The 18,257-nt window shown below is 31.1% G+C and overlaps 1 protein-coding gene across 50 annotated transcripts in view; it reads left to right on the forward strand.

The window, feature by feature from the left end:
* RIMS1 (regulating synaptic membrane exocytosis 1) overlaps positions 1-18,257 on the forward strand; it is a 477,898-nt gene that overhangs the window by 316,748 nt on the left and 142,893 nt on the right. For 49 of the 50 annotated variants that reach the window (XM_035697447.2, XM_035697450.2, XM_035697433.2 and 46 more), the window contains 7 exons: positions 1,936-2,059; positions 5,629-5,675; positions 8,525-8,637; positions 11,956-12,086; positions 12,882-13,053; positions 13,181-13,334; positions 14,391-14,462. In XM_035697447.2, coding sequence (XP_035553340.2) covers positions 1,936-2,059; positions 5,629-5,675; positions 8,525-8,637; positions 11,956-12,086; positions 12,882-13,053; positions 13,181-13,334; positions 14,391-14,462 — 813 coding nt within the window. The remainder of the gene's footprint in view (positions 1-1,935; positions 2,060-5,628; positions 5,676-8,524; positions 8,638-11,955; positions 12,087-12,881; positions 13,054-13,180; positions 13,335-14,390; positions 14,463-18,257) is intronic. The other variant, XM_035697436.2, reaches the window with a different exon arrangement.

Raw genomic sequence — 18,257 nt, forward strand, 5'->3', positions numbered from 1 at the left:
AGATGAACTATCATGGTGTGTAACCTTGTAGTAAAGATATTCATTCCTTTCTTTCTTCTTCGCCACCAAATGTAGGGCCAGAAGAAATCTCTTTATCTTTCCATCACCATAATCTACATCTCTGCCTGAAGATATTATCCACATAAAAATAAATATTGTTAAACTATCTTCTACTTTAGGAGGTATTGATTTGTAAATGAACACATGCACTAAGTTAATATGGTATTAAAATATATGCTTAAAAATAAAAAAATAAAATAAAATAAAATTTATGCTTCCAGGTTGCTGTCTATAAAGAGAATTTTATAGTTCAGGGCTTTTGCAAAATGTTGACTGCAGCTCATTACTGGCTAGTTATATTAATTTAGTGGTTTGTATCCATTTTTTAAAAAATGAAATAAAACATGATAGAATAAGAGATATCAGGGTAAGTATTCTTTCAGAAAATATTTTTTCATACATGCACACATACATATATATTCCCATGACATAAACTTTATTTCCTTTGTCAAATTTAAAAGACTGAATATATTTTAATTTTATAAATTAATTCCTTTTTTAACATCAATTTATATTCATTGCCTATTTTAAAAACCTTGCTGGGTAACTTCTTAGGTCAAACTATTAGAAGTCATTTAAATGTTGATACTAACCATACTCTTCCAAACCAAAGCAGCATCACATGCCTTTCAAATATTTATTTTATATTTTTGAGTAAGCAAACATTTGGGAAAAAATACCTTAAAATGGTTCTAGTAAAACAAAATTTTTCTACTTCTTTTTAAAGACCTACCTAAAAACAAAGATTTCATGCTTACAGTTAGCTTTCATTTATATAATGATTGTATTGATTCATCAGCTTATCCTATATTTACTTAGCTAGTAAAATGTTTAGGCACTGAGAACAACAAAATGAACAGAAACAAACAAACAGAAAAATTAAGACACCTCAAAGTATCATTGAGGTTGGGATATTTCAGCTAAGCCTACCATTGTGAATTGAAGGGTACTGTGCAGAGAACCATTTGGGATCTAAAATTTCTTTAAATATTCATGAAAATAAATAATTTTTCCCAAATGATCAATTGTGAAAAGACTAGTTAAAATATCAACGATAAGCATTAGCTCATGTATTTTAACATCATATGACCCTACTTGATTAATCTTACAATATTTAACAAATTAATGAGTACTATATTAGTTTTATTATTATAAAATATTTTCTAATTTTATGTTAATGCTCACAATATATATTATATATAGAATGTGTGTGTTATGAACATCTGGAAGTGGGTTAACTGTCATGCAACAGTTTTACATCTGCTTGCTTTGTAACTTTGCCATAGCTACCTGCGTTGCCCTAATGGGTATGAATTCAGATCCTTTCATGCATTTTTATTCTGTTGTGTGTCTGGTGAAGACAATGAAGCATGACTTATAATTGGAAAATTCATGCTAATAAATGTTAATTGCTATTTCAACCAAAAACAAAGCAGGATTTATGCAGAGTTCAATAAGAATCTTTCACATATAGAGCTGCCTGCATTTATTATATGTAGGACATGCTAATTATTATTTTTTAATGTTTCCAAATAAGCTGTGCTAATTCCATCCCATAGCATGAGATTATTTTTTATATTATTTCTGGTATATATCAAAGATAAAGGTAGTTTTGTATTGTACTGTTTCCTGTGACCAGTAATATTCTATGGGGGAAAGAAAAGGAAAAAAGAAAGAAAGAAAGAAGAAAAGGAAAAAGTGTTTAGAAGAACCATTTAGCTGACATTTTATGTCAATTAATTTGCTTTTGAGAGCAGAGCCTAGACAATTAAACTATTTGTATATGTTTTGCATTTCTTTGTTAAAAAAGAAAAAAGATAAGAAAAATAAACAGAATATATAAGGTAAAAAAATACCCTTTTTTTTAAATTCAAGGGGATGAAGTTCTAGAATGGAATGGTAAACCCCTGCCGGGAGCTACAAATGAAGAAGTTTACAACATTATTTTAGAATCAAAATCAGAACCTCAAGTTGAAATTATTGTTTCAAGGCCTATTGGGTAAGGCTAAAAAAACTTACTTCTTAAGTTTAGTAAATTACATGTATTAGCAGGGTTTTAAAAAGAAGTTTATACATTCATACAGTACATGTTAACATGGATAGTTTTTTCTTCAATTATGGGCATACATTTTAGATTTTTAAAATTTCTTAATTTTTTAAACTTGAATACTGGCATACATTTTAGATTTTTAAAATTTCTTAATTTTTTAAACTTGAATACTGGATTTTCTTTACTACATTTTAGAAGCTCCACAATTTATCACTTGTAATATCAAAAAATATTGATATGTATTTTTCAAAAGTGAAAAATAAACTAAAAATATCTTCTTTTAAGGCAGAACTATTATTTTTAGTAATTTTAATTTAATGAGTAGTATTTCCTTGAAGGGAGTCACTAACAAACTTGTCTTCTTATATTTAAAATACTAATTGTTTCATGTCTACATGAACTTTTTATTATTTTACTAAGAATAGAATATTTTTTTCTTTATTTTTACCCATGGGTAGTACCGACTTTTAAAGTTAAGCAAATGTGAAATATTTTTACTTTTTAGTTGGTCATAATAATTGATATAGTATTTTTTAAACTTAAATTTTTAGCATAATCTAATTATCTGCAGCCAGTGGGATATTTTTCATATTTGTGCATAGAGTTCGCCACATCATTAGCTTTTCCTCACTAACTCACAAAGTCCAGATACTCTTTTTGCCGGTCTGTAATTTTTTGGAAGTCATTTTAAATTGTCTCATTATAGTTGGGTTGATGTTTAAATATATTTTTGGAAATAATTCCCTTTTACCCCCTTTTATCTAAAATATTGTAGAGCCATTAGTTCAAGACTTTTTATGTTGAAAAAGTAGTAGCCTTAAATTTTTGTTGTCCTCATGTATTATATATGCCAATGCAAAACATAGAAGAAAATATAATTATCCTAGTTTCCAAAAGACTGAAAATGTATGATCATATATTCCAAAGAATAATATTAATATATATAAACTCTAAAATAAAAGCAAGATTATAAACAACTTTAAGTGGTGATTATTAAGAGTAAACATTGAAGACATTTGCAAAAATATGGTACATTTCCATGCAGATTTTTTAAAAATAGCAACACTATATAATTCATGCTAGTTTTACATGATATGTGTTCTAGTGCTAAGGTAAATATGAGGCTGGAAAAGAGGTAAGTAAATTGGAAAATGAATCAAAAGTATAAAAAAAATTAAAATCAAGCACTGTACACATTGCCAAATACTTTCCGATATGTAGAGATTTAAAAGTTTAAAAAAAATTTTAAAAGCCAAAATATGGATTGATGGTAACTTTAACAAAAAATTAAAAGGCAATTAAAGTGGACTGGAGTAACATTTTCATTATTTTTACTTTTGTATGTAAATAATTTAAAAAGTAATAATCTGCATAACCAAACCCTAAATTGTCATGGATTATGGAATTTAAAGAAACATAGAATGCAAAGATTATATTTAAATAGAAATCAAATCTGACATCAACTCTCCAGTTAATAGAGAAATTATTAGGATCGTAGAAGATTAATTCTAGCTAAATTTAATAATTATGTTTAATTTAATTCTATGACTAATTTAAAGAAGAAAATAATATTTATCCTTAGTTTAATGGGATAGTAATTCCACAAATCATTCCAAATATAACTTACATGCACATTGATCAAATGGACTAAGAAACATTAGCCCTCTTGAAGTATTGATCAATTTTACTAACCTACCAATATAATATTCTTGGCATTTATGCTTATAATTGGTATCAGAACTGTTCTGTCACCTTACTTGTGAGTAGGATGAGTAGAAGTAATTAAGAAGGCTTGTTTGTAAATGTGGAAATTTGTGCTCGAAAATATTACTGAAGCAATAAACATTAATAAATTTTGATTCAAAATTACTTCAAAATTTTTTTTACTTCTCCGTAGTCTTTCTTTCACAGATACATAAAATCCAAAGCTTGTACCTGGTTTTAATTACAGATTCTGATTTCCATAATTGACTTTGAGACTGGTTTTCAAAGTTGTACTATCTAAAAAATTATGGCTTCTAGTTGTTTTTTTTTTTAAGATTTCATTTATTTATTCATAAGATACAGAGAGAGAGAGAGGCAGAAACATAGGCAGAGGGAGAAGCAGAGTCCTTGCAGGGAACCCAATGCAGAACTTGATCCCAGGACCCTGGGATCATACCTGGAGCAGAAGATAGATGCTCAACCACTGAGCCACCCAGGCATCCTTGCTTACATATTTTTTAAAAAAATTATTTTTATTTGCCTAGATAAATTTAGAAGAAGGTAATGGGAGATAAATAGTTGGTTTCTTGTGGTTAGGTATTACAGATTAAGCTCCTGATTATGATATAAAATACTTATTTTATACAAATCAGTAGTTATACAGAAATATACAATAAAATATATTTATAAAATATACAATACAGATTATATTATCTTTGTAAGAAGTATAATATAGGTGGTTTTGCACTTTGCACAAAAAGTAAAAATGAAGAGTCGGAAAATAGAGAAAACTGCTTTTGGTTCTGTTCCCCACCAAAAGTGCAAAGAAAAATCAAAGTGACGTTAGGTCACAGGTAAGTGGTTAGAAATTCTTAAATAATATTCCAATGTTATTCTAATAATTCTCTTGCTCCTAGCTAACTCCAGTCTGCTTTAATATGTCATGTTAATACTTGCATATTGTTAATCTCCTTAAATTGATACAAACTATCTTTCAAAAACCAGAAGTAAAGTAGTAGCAGTACATTTCCCAAACCAAACTGGTCCAGGGTTAAGGTCACAGTGGATAATGGATTAAGCTGAGGTTATAAACATTTATTCAGAGTAATTTGTGAGTGTGACAGGAATGGGTGTTCTCACAAGTCACTTTCTAATCATACAGTAAATGGCCATATATTTAGCTAACTTCAGTATAGAGATATAAATCTCTATATAGGGTTATATATGTGTATATAAATTATATATTCACATATATAAAATATTTTAGCTTTTTTGTTGCAAGCTTGAACCATTTTTAATTTCTAAAGCAATTCATCCTTTTCATTTTATTAACTTTGCCCATGATATTCACCATATTATTTTATCAAGAAATGTTTTCATCCCTTTCATTCAGTAAACTCTTTCAGATGTGTTTGTAAAGCATATTAATGATTTGTAAAATATGTGTCATTTTGATTTTCTCAAATTGAAATAAAATATTATCTTTAACATTTTTTATTTCCAAAACCTGCTGTTTTGGTAGTAAAAATATTGTGGCAATTTTAGCCACAATATTAGTCTGATTGTTGTCATGTTGAAGTGTTTTGCTGTTAAATATATAAAAAGTTATTTTTACTGCAATTTGTGTGTGTGTGTGTGTGTGATGTTTGACATTCATGCACATTAGTAATTCCCTTGATAGTAACTCCTGTCCATTTCCACACCTGTAAAGACCCAAAAGGATTGTTCACACCACTGAAATAAAATGTGGTTGTGATTGCCTCAGGCAGGGTAATTTATCTAATGGGATTTTCACTATCCCCTATTTCTTTTAGTGACATTCCACGGATTCCTGAGAGCTCCCATCCTCCACTGGAGTCCAGTGAGTAGAAGATTTATTTGTTACTTTAATATGTACTGAATGAAATTGAAGAATAAAGATTTAGCACTTATTTTAGTTATTGGATATAAATGAATTGGTATTACTATACTAAGTTATCTCCAATGATTCAGAAGTTGGCAACTATGACAATCACTGGAAACCCAAAGTTCTATTTTAAGATTTTTCTTTTCCTACTTTCTTTTCTTTCTTTTTTTTTTTTTTTTTTTTTTTTTTGATGGGTATACAAAAACCTTAACTGGCAGTACCTTCTGCATCATAACAGTCAGGACTCTTACAGAGCTCAATTAATATACCAATATTAGTTTTGTTTGCTATACATAAAAATCTACTGTGATAACTGGATTATTCAGTCTGATACAATCAATTAGCTCAGTCTCATAAGCTAACTTTCAGTGAAGGAAACAAGCACGTTAGATAACTTAAAAAGAGCATAACATGATAAGCACTGGGTACTATATGTAGGTGACTTCTACTCCAGAAACCAACATTGCACTGTATATTAACTACCTGAATTTAAATTGAAGTAATAGTAATAAAATTTTTTTAAATAAAATAAAAACAATTAAAAAAAAAACCTAAAACAACCTATAACAGTGTCAGATATGATTGTGGAAATGAGTGGGTGGAGTAGAAGTGAAGTCAGTGGAGTAGAGGTGAAGTTCAACAGAGGGGGGTCAGGGGATAGTGAGGCTCAATGGTTGAATTATCTACATGGCCGTTAAAGACACTCCAGGTAATAGAAAATGATAATGTATGCCTTGGAGTCTAGACAGTAATGAGATTTTCAGTGAGAATGTGGAAGTAATGAAGTGATGTGGATATTTACTCTGCAACAGATTGGCATTAAATTCATAATACCTTGGGCTTGATGATCAAGTGTTATTATGTAACCCATTTTATGGAAATACAAATACAAAGTGATTTAAGAGGAAAACATGTGATCGTGGCTATAAGGAGGTAGAAAAATGTGGGTGGGATAGAAAAGGAACAGAAAATTAGCTTAGTATATCAAATGCATACCTGCTAGAGATGAGACCATATTTGATTTTGAGCTTTCTGATATACACAGAAGTATAGAGTAGAGGAAAATTGGACCAATTGCCTCATTTATAGTTAACAGTATTTAAAAATAAACTTCTGTATTAAAAACAAACTGATTATTAGAAGCAACAGTGTTCCTGTATTAAGACCTAGGGGAAAAAATTATCTTAAGGATACCTGATAAAAGAAGCATAGTTACAAAGAATTTTATAAAAATCTTTTTTGAAGTCTTTGGAGGGCACAGAGTGATGCTATGTGGCTTAACTTAGACTTAATTTGTGTGTATAAAAAAAAAAAAATGTGTGGATGACACACCCTCAGGCAATGCTCCATAAGTGTTTTATCAATAAAGCTAAATTTCGAATGGCTGTGGGTTCAAGATACTTGCCAGGATAATAGCATTCCATAAACATTCTTTTTTTTTTTTTTTTTTTTTCATAAACATTCTTTACCATGGATTGTGTCAGGGTATATTTTAACAGTGATCTGAGAAGAGAAAACTCTTACTTTAAAAAGAGGAGAGAAGGGATCCCTGGGTGGTGCAGCGGTTTGGTGCCTGCCTTTGGCCCAGGGCGCGATCCTGGAGACCCGGGATCGAATCCCACGTCGGGCTCCCGGTGCATGGAGCCTGCTTCTCCCTCTGCCTGTGTCTCTGCCTCTCTCTCTCTCTCTCTCTGTGACTATCATAAATAAATAAATAAATAAATAAATAAATAAATAAATAAATAAATAAATAAAAATAAAAAGAGGAGAGAAAAGCCACACTGAGTGGCTAAGTGGACTGCCAGCCTCCTCTACATGAAGGTGAAATGGGTCACTTGTGGTGAATCACTGGAGAAAGCATTCTCAGACATTCAGGAAGTTCATTCTTAAGATCAAAACTGAGATAGACGGGCGGGGGTGCCAGGGTGGCTCAGTAGGTTGAACATCTGACTCTCGGTTTTGGTTTCGGCTCAGGTCATGATCTCAGGGTCATGAGATCAAGTGTGAATTGCTGGAAATTTTCTCCCTCTCCTTTTCCTTCTGCCCCTCCCCCACCCTGTGTGCACACACACTCTCTCAAAATAAATAAATAAATCTTTAAAAAAATAAACAAATTGAAATAGATGGTAAATCATATTTAAAAAAGCAATGAGTTCTAGGCTTAGATGTGGCTCATAAATTATATGTTTATTCATTTTAATTTCAGCAAGGATATTCATAATGGATGATTCTTAGCCAAGATAATTAAAATAACAGACACCATCTTTTTTTTTTTATATTTTATTTATTTATTCATGAGAGACACACAGAGAGAGGCAGAAACATAGGGAGAGGGAAAAGCAGGCTCCCTGCAAGAAGCTTGATGTGGTACTCAATCCCAGACCCCAGTATCATGCCCTGAGCCTAAGACAGATGCTCAACCACTGAGCCACCCATTCATCCCCAGGCACCATATTTTTTATCACTAAAGCATGAAATCTTTATACCTATATGTGACGTTATGTCAGAACCTAAACTGTACAGATTCCCCCCTCCGAAATATAGAAAGACAATATAAATTGGAGCGAATAAGTACAATATTTAATTATATCATTTCAAATACCTTTAAAATAGGAAATTAACCATAGAAAACAATATGATAACTTTTTGTAACTATCCAATTGAAAGTAGATTCTGCTCTTACTGATGGTATTGAAATATGGTTTTATACAAATAATAGGTGCGTTTAACATTTCATAAAAAATATTTATTCTCACACATATAAATGTGTTACTAAAAATTACTTATATTTTTTATCATTTTAGGTTCAAGTTCCTTTGAGTCTCAGAAGATGGAAAGGCCTTCCATTTCTGTTATTTCTCCAACAAGTCCTGGAGCTCTAAAAGATGCCCCACAAGTCTTGCCAGGACAACTTTCTGTGTGTATTTTTCATACATGTTGGAAACGATTAGTCTTTTCTCATTGTTCTGAGTCTGTCCTTAAAAAAATGAAGGACATTTATCTCTCAATGTCCCCCAAAATTTGAAGTCTGTCCTCCAAATATATATCATATATTTAACACCATAATCTATTTCACAATTTGCATATATTTATTAAATTATTAGATTAGTCTCTGTTCATATATTTATTTGGAAATATTTATTCAGTGCCTCTAATGTACCCAGATGTTATAAACATTCAATGATAAATGACAATGTAAGTAAATAAAATGTCCATTATGTTTTGTGTGCTATAAAAGTTTCTGAGGTAAGTATTTGATTAGACATAAAAACTCAGAAGGTCATGGCTCCACCTACTTAATAACCTTATGAACCTGGAGCCTGAAAAAAAATTTTTAATACTCTTTTTAACTTGTTGAGTCATTGGATGAAACACTTCATTTCTGATATCACTCTGGAAAAGCTACAGTTTTTCTTTCCGTTGCTTTATATATGATGTGGGGAAAGCCAGAGAAAAGAAACTATGGCGAACTATTATGAAATGCCACATCTATGTAGATTATGGTAGAATAGAGGACATTTATATTTGTAACTAAAAGAAAACTTGCTTCAAAACTGTCCTGTAAATAGTTTACTTTTTCTTCATTGGTAGTATGTGGATTTCTGTAGTCTGTTTCTGCTGCTCTACTCTTGGCATTTAATTAAACAAAGAAGGTAACTGTAAGCTTACTGTTATTTTTAAAACCATTCTTGGTTTTAACTTCTATTTTTAGTAAATTGAATATCTTTGCATAGTCCTTTCTGTTTATTTTATCTGCCCTGCCATTTGTGTGTGTGTGTGTGTGTGTGTGTGTGTGTGTGTGTGATAGAGAGAGAGAATCTCTCATATACTCCACCAATATTTTAGGAGGGATAAAAAATCTGTTTTGGTTTTATGAAAAACACATCTCTGTTATTAACTGAGAACAGAGATATGGATTCATATGGATTCAGGTTTGAACCTTTACTCTGCCCTGCACTATGAAAGACCAATCATATGTTAAATTACATTACTTTCTATAATGACTTTTGAATATGTTCCAATATATTCCCATTAGACAACTTCACTCATAGTTTTCACTCAGCCATAAAACCAAAGTTAACTTCTAGATTAAAAAAAAAAAAAAAAGTCATGTTAACATTGTTCACTGCCAGCACAAATACTATAATGACCACTAACATTCTGGTTTTTAGGAATTTGATGGTATTTCAGTCTGCCATTGTCCCATTTTTTTTTAATTCGAACTATGAAATCTTAGTAGAAATATCATTATTTGGTCTTCACTTAGTTGAAGATATGTAATGCACCTTTCCTACCTTCCTTGTTCTGTTCCCTTTCTCTCATGAAAATTAACTTGTAATAGGTTAATTATAAAAATTAAATGAAAAAAAAAACAGAAAACAACAGTATCTGGTGTTAAGGAGGCTCACAGTAAATGTTTCCTCCTCTTTACCAAATCACTTGTGTAAACTGCCTATTCATTAAACTTCATTTCAACACATATGGTAATATAAAATACATTTAGCCACACTAAAATCATTAAGTCATTTATAAACACCAAACACTGGCACTTAGCACTTATTTTTTTTTAATTTATTTTTCATTGGTGGTCAATTTACTAACATACAGAATAACACCCAGTGCCCGTCACCCATTCACTCCCACCCCCCGCCCTCCTCCCCTTCTACCACCCCTAGTTCGTTTCCCAGAGTTAGCAGTCTTTACGTTCTGTCTCCCTTTCTGATATTTCCCACACATTTCTTCTCCCTTCCCTTATATTCCCTTTCACTATTATTTATATTCCCCAAATGAATGAGAACATATAATGTTTGTCCTTCTCCGACTGACTTACTTCACTCAGCATAATACCCTCCAGTTCCATCCACGTTGAAGCAAATGGTGGGTATTTGTCATTTCTAATAGCTGAGTAATATTCCATTGTATACATAAACCACAGCTTCTTTATCCATTCATCTTTCGTTGGACACCGAGGCTCCTTCCACAGTTTGGCTATCGTGGCCATTGCTGCTATAAACATCGGGGTGCAGGTGTCCCGGCGTTTCATTGCATTTGTATCTTTGGGGTAAATCCCCAACAGTGCAATTGCTGGGTCGTAGGGCAGGTCTATTTTTAACTCTTTGAGGAACCTCCACACAGTTTTCCAGAGTGGCTGCACCAGTTCACATTCCCACCAACAGTGTAAGAGGGTTCCCTTTTCTCCGCATCCTCTCCAACATTTGTGGTTTCCTGCCTTGTTAATTTTCCCCATTCTCACTGGTGTGAGGTGGTATCTCATTGTGGTTTTGATTTGTATTTCCCTGATGGCAGGTGATGCAGAACATTTTCTCATATGCATGTTGGCCATGTCTATGTCTTCCTCTGTGAGATTTCTGTTCATGTCTTTTGCCCATTTCATGATTGGATTGTTTGTTTCTTTGGTGTTGAGTTTAATAAGTTCTTTATAGATCTTGGAAACTAGCCCTTTATCTGATATGTCATTTGCAAATATCTTCTCCCATTCTGTAGGTTGTCTTTGAGTTTTGTTGACTGTATCCTTTGCTGTGCAAAAGCTTCTTATCTTGATGAAGTCCCAATAGTTCATTTTTGCTTTTGTTTCTTTTGCCTTCGTGGATGTATCTTGCAAGAAGTTACTATGGCCGAGTTCAAAAAGGGTGTTGCCTGTGTTCTTCTCTAGGATTTTGATGGAATCTTGTCTCACATTTAGATCTTTCATCCATTTTGAGTTTATCTTTGTGTATGGTGCAAGAGAGTGGTCTAGTTTCATTCTTCTGCATGTGGATGTCCAATTTTCCCAGCACCATTTATTGAAGAGACTGTCTTTCTTCCAATGGATAGTCTTTCCTCCTTTATCGAATATTAGTTGCCCATAAAGTTCAGGGTCCACTTCTGGATTCTCTATTCTGTTCCACTGATCTATGTGTCTGTTTTTGTGGCACTTAGCACTTAAAGATAAGGATAATTATTTTAATATTCTTCCCTTACCTTTTAATAAAATTTTTATCAGTTTTATTTTCATAACATGCTATAACACTATAGGCTTGCCCATCATTAAGTCAAACACATAAATAGAAAATTTTGTCAAGTTATAAATGGTTATGCTTTCAAGTTGGTATTCTTTTCAGAAATAATATAATTGTTATTTAAAAGTTCTTCAAAAATAGGTTTAGTATGTTTTTTTGCAGGATTATAATACCTCATGACTTTTACAAATAATTCCTTTCTTCATTGATCTTAGGTGAAGCTGTGGTATGATAAAGTGGGACACCAGCTGATTGTAAATGTTCTGCAAGCAACAGATTTACCTACTAGAGTAGATGGGCGTCCCAGGAATCCCTACGTGAAAATGTATTTTCTTCCAGATAGAAGGTAGTGAATAATTTTAGAAAAAATATGCAAAAATTATTACTAATAGAAAAGGTACGATATCATCTCCTGGGATATAGTTTTGTTTTTTTAAAGCCTTATTAAGGGGCCGCTGGGGTGGCTCAGCAGTTTAACGCTGCCTTTAGCCCAGGGCCAGATCCGAAGACCCAGGATCTAGTCCCATGTCGGGCTCCCTGCATTGGAGCCTGCTCCTCCCTCTACCTGTGTCTGTGTCTCTGCCTCTCTCTCTCTCTCTCTCTCTCTCTCTCCCTGGCTCTCATGAATAAATAAATAAAATCTTAAAAAAATAAAAAATAAAGCCTTATTAAGGTAAAACTGATATACCAGAAATTGCATGTAATTAATGTGTACATTTTGATGAGTTTGAACATATGCATACACCTGTAATATAGTTTTAAAATATAATAAAATATTCTCTATGAGAGAATAACTATGTTCTCCCTAAAAAAAAAAAAAAAACCCTCAAGCTTTGTATTTTAAAAAAAAATATATACCAATTTAAAATTTTTTCATTACCTTGTTTATACATCACTTAGACTTGAATAACTATACATCATTTAGAATATACCTTTCTGTATATGCCTGTTATAACTATTGCTATCATTGTAGTTAAAATTAGAGTAGTGTTAAACCCTACAGTCTTTTTAGGCTTTTTTATTAAAAATTTTGAGTTAAAAAGAATAAAAAATCCCAGTAGCAGTATTACATGTCACTACAGTAGATGGCAGCAGATTCTTCATTTTGCTTTTTCATTTACAAAATATACTTATTTTTCAGTGATAAAAGCAAAAGAAGGACCAAAACAGTAAAGAAAGTCCTAGAACCAAAATGGAATCAAACATTTGTCTATTCACATGTACATCGTAGAGATTTTAGAGAACGGATGTTAGAAATAACTGTGTGGGATCAACCAAGAGTACAAGAAGAAGAGAGTGAATTTCTTGGAGAGGTGACGTATATTGTAAAGATTCAAGCCAAATGCTTATTGAAGTTTCTGTGATATGTATTAATTGTTATTGATTTTATATTCTGTTTTGGGCAAGACCCTTGATTTAATTTAAGAACTGCCCTTTCAGATCCTCATAGAATTGGAGACAGCACTTTTAGATGATGAGCCACATTGGTATAAACTTCAGACACATGATGAATCCTCACTACCTCTGCCTCAGCCATCACCATTCATGCCAAGGCGACACATTCATGGAGAAAGCTCTAGCAAAAAACTACAAAGTAGGTTGAAGTTATTTTTAGTTACCAGAATTAGTTATGTTGTATTGATCAAATTAGAGATTGACATTCAAGATATTTTTTAAATGTTTATTAGAGATCAAAATATTGGAAAATGATTTGTCTATATAAAGTGACTTGGCAAAACTATTTTCTACATTTCTCTAATGAAAGGTATGTGATTCCAGAGGCTCCAGTTAAAAAACTCTGAATTATCATTCTTTGCTCAGTACTGATTGAATTGATTGGTTGATTAATTGATGGGTTGCTATATATATAAGATTCTTGATAACTTTATAATTCCTCAGTATTTTTAGTATTATTATTAATAAGAGACTTTTTAAAAACCCATTGTAAAGTATGTTTGTTGTTACTTATCTGGTGATTGAGTAAAACAGTATCTTTTTCTGCCTATGTCCATTAAATTTTGAGTTATGACTAAATAATCAACTGAAACTTAGAAGCTTCATTTTGGTAATCTAGAACCAACTTGTTTTCTCTTATAATTGAATATTTCATGTTAGTGCCTCTCTGATCAGAGAATCATGTTCTCAAAGTTAATGTTTAATGCAGTATAATGACTAATTTTGAAGGATAAGCATAAATATTTTATAAAGACCATGATGTCCTTTTTAACATATGAGCTCAATAGAGCTCTAGCCAAGAAAGTCTTTCAGCCTTCCCACTCAGCCCCATACTCCCACCCTTCCTCTTGGTGGAGGAGGGCACCTAATTGGGTAGAAAATACTGTATATACTTTGCTACAGACTTTTAGCATAATACATGAATAAAAGAATAATTTGAAAAGTCAAAATCTTATTATATAAAATCTCCTTCATTCTATGTCTTAAGTGACTAAAAGGAGATACTGAGAAAATGTTATCTTTGGAGAAAAAACAGGTTTTAAAAAATCGTCTCAGCATTAACTTTGTGTATTCTTGTTCAAAAGTATTTAGTAGTAACGTAATTAGCTTTTTTAAAAAAAAATTTTGACCATGTCCTTTACATTTCATAAACCAACAAAACACAGAGGTATCTGTTTGCCTTACTGTTGTGCAGGATCTCAGCGAATCAGTGATAGTGACATCTCAGATTATGAGGTTGATGATGGTATTGGAGTAGTTCCTCCAGGTGCGTGGGTGAAGAGCATGGCTCTGCTTCACTGTGCTTCTTATGCTTGTTTTCACTGTCAATTTCCAGACTTATTTGGGATACTGAACTGGAGATTTATAGGACAGAGAAATCAGTATTATATTATTCCATGGTGACTTTTGTTCCAAATTATTAAGAAAGTTTGAAATGGGCTAGTAACTATACATTAACTGTCCCACTTACTTAATTTACTTAGGTTCTATCTTAGAAGCTAAGATGGCTAGCTAGGTTGAAATCATTATTTCATAATGCTCTGAGCATAAGTAAAAATACAAATTTCGTTTTGAAAGAATACGTTAATTTTCTCAAAAATTCCATTCTCCTATGTTTTATATTGTATGCCTATGATTTTTCCTTCCTCCATTTCTCAAAATAATGTAGCCTTCCATGGAATATACTGAGAAAGATGCATGGCAGGGTTTAAAATTGCATGTGGCATGGCTTAAATTTTAATGCTTTTGTGATGTGTTTATCACTTATTATACCTAGAATGTGTATGTATGTATTAAAATAAGGAAATGCTTTAGAAAGATTCAATATTCATTTAAGTCAACATCTTTTTGTCACTGTACAAGTTAGTAAAATTTTTGTGGCATTATATGATTCAAATCTATGTTTTTCACCTGACTCTTGTCAGAAAGTGAGTAAAACTAAGTTGTAAAGGCTTATTTTCTTGATGCTAATCCTGTGCTATTTTCTTGACTTACTAATAAAAAGTAAGGAAATGTCAAATAACAAGTAAAGAGAGTATCTTGGAATGCATAATTATGAATTATTAAAGGCATTTCTTTAGGACAGTAATGACATATGACCCCTTAATTCGCGTAATTTCTCAGATGGAGATGCACTTAACTTGAAGGCAGTGATTTTGGTAAAGTCAATGGATAGATTCCACACTAGTGACTTAATTCACAGTTTGAAGAGATACATAAAACTTCTTTAAAACTAGGAGAAACTGTGGAGAGTTCTCTAAAATTAGAATTCATTTGCTTCTTATAATTCAGAGAAAATATAGTATTTAATCACTGTATGAAATTAGCAAATATTCTTAAGAGCAATAAACCTGATGTTGTGCCCATCTATATTCTTAGATAATACTCTCTGACATCAGACTACAAGAGTTTTGAATATTAGTGCATAAAATTTCATATTTTCTGTTTTATTTTTAAAAGTATCATGATAGACACATTCTCCTCAGAAACTTGAACACGACAGTCAATAGAATATTCATTTTTTACAAAATTGATAGTGGAAAAGTGTATATTAAATCCATTGATTCCTATTTAAATTCCTATTCAGATGATTCCTGGTAGAAGAGTAATCAAGCCTTTTTAACAAGAATCTTGGCTATTAATCAGCCTTAAAATGGTCATTACCAACTCATCTAAACAGAATTTACTTCTGTGTATAGTTCTCATGTTTCATTCACCTGAAATTTCATATTTTTATATTATGAGGCAGGATAACAAACAGATGAAAGAATAAATGGCCACTTGAATAATTACTAAATTACTAAAATGGTTTCTTCTCCTTTCCCTGAGAGATCACAGATAGCAGCCAAAATGGGAGTTACGAACCCACTATAGTAGGAATGAAAACTAAAAACTCACTAAAAAACACTGAGTTTTAAAAATATTTATATTCTGCACTGAAATTTACCAAATCATGATTTTTATAAACATATATAATCTCTTTTATAATATAGAAGCAATGTCTAAGTTGTCATTTCAAATAATACTTATTTTTATTCAGCATTTAAAAGATAATGAGGCAGGACTTTTAATAGAATATGACAAATAAATAATCAATAATATTTTATATTCTAGAGGTCTCTTCATAAAAAAGGGAGATAATGCAATTAATTTATATATTTAGGTATACTCTTAATTGATCCAAAATGGATATATGCTAAATTCTAAAGATACATTGGTGTGAACAATAAAATATAGCAAGTTACACAGTAATATACAATACGTTAAAAAAAAAAAGAGGAAAGATGAGTCATTGGTAAAATAAGGGCAAGCAGCAAAAATAAAATGAAGGGATAAATTAATAAACAAGCAGGTAGATAAATTTGCACATGCTTTTAGAGATCAATTATGAATTTGTTACTATGTTTCCCAATATTCAGTATGAAGAAAGATTTATTTAGATGTAGATACTAGTTCTACATTTGATTAGTATACTCTGAAATTTCTGTTTTTTTTGTTTTCTGAAGATGTTCAAAAGCTTTATTTAGATGTCTTACCACAGCTGAATCTTTATTAAACTTTCTAAGACTTTTGCTTTTCTAGGACCACAGAGTTCTCATGTTTGATGTGCTTACCTTTCTCCCCTTAGGGAATGTTTTGAAAGTAGCTGAGACTTTCAAAGCTACATTTTATTAACTTTATCATAGCTTTGTTGTTATTTAAAATAAATAATTTTAGCCACTTAAGAAGAATAAAAATAAGCATATGGAGAATGCTCTTATATGGGGCAAGACATGTGGTAGCCTCAATTTTTCTGAGCATTACTACAAATTCAGAAAGTGAAAATACAAATAAACCCTCTTTGAGTTAACTAAAACATTGAAATGAGCATAAAGTAGCAGTTTCCTCCCACCTTTTTCTGAAGATAGAATATGTGTTATCAGCAACAAATTAAACATAATACAAAGAAAACCAAATTATTTTGAAAAGCATCAAAACAACTATGAATACAAATTAGGATAGGATAAAAAAGGATATTACTTTCTATGTAAATACAAAGAACCCATGAAAAAAATCATTTATACCCTTCTAACAGTAAGATGTCAAAGTTCTCTAAGTTATTTCATAATAATTAATTATATCAAATTATAATGTGATTTGTATTGTTTATTATATACATATATTTCAAATATGAAAGTGTTATTTATATATCTTAAATATTCTTTGAAATTTTGAAATGGTGCTCCAATTCAATCTTGACCTTCCATAATTCTTGTATAACTGATACAAAATGTTATCAAGTAATAACAAATGGTAATTTGAAATGTTTAAGTAATTCAGACCTTGGATTATCTTTAAAAATAATCACCATTTTTTATAATGAGCTGTGACATAAATTCACTATGCGTAAATTTACGTGGTTTCTTTCTAAACTTAACAATGACAGAGAAACTTTCCTATGTGAAACTCAAAACTTTAATTACTATGATTTTTGTCACAAAATGAAATATATGAAATTATAAATTATAACATTTATTGTTATATTATTTGGTCATTATACTGAAGTTTTTAGAATGACAATGTTGGGCATCGTTGATCTCAGTATTGTTAAATTGCACTTAATGAAATGTTTAAAGGCCTTTCTTATTCATTAAGCTTAGTTAAAAGATCATACAGTCACAACAAATAAATTGTTGAAGAAATTTAGTCTCCCTAATGATGATGTTTCATTGGCATATTTTAAAATAATGTAGAAATTATCAAGTAAATAAATGAAGAACAGTTCAGGATGCTCAGTTAAATTTAATGTTTCATGTACATGTATGTAGTTGTAAATATATTATTTTCCCTGAACCACAGAATTTTTTATTTTCCTTTCAATGGCAAACAATGACCATCAGGGAAAAAAGAAAGTTAATTAAACTGTTACTTGGATTTGAGGTTGGATTACTGTTTTATCTTAACTAAGAGATGATATAAACCTTTTTGTTTCAAGGGAGAATTAATTTTACAATGTACTTTTAATTGCAATTTTATTAACTATATTAACTAAGTTATGTTATCAGCACATTTGAGGAATAGT

Source organism: Canis lupus, chromosome 12 (assembly GCF_003254725.2).
Source record: "Canis lupus dingo isolate Sandy chromosome 12, ASM325472v2, whole genome shotgun sequence".
Classification (NCBI taxonomy): domain Eukaryota; kingdom Metazoa; phylum Chordata; class Mammalia; order Carnivora; family Canidae; genus Canis; species Canis lupus.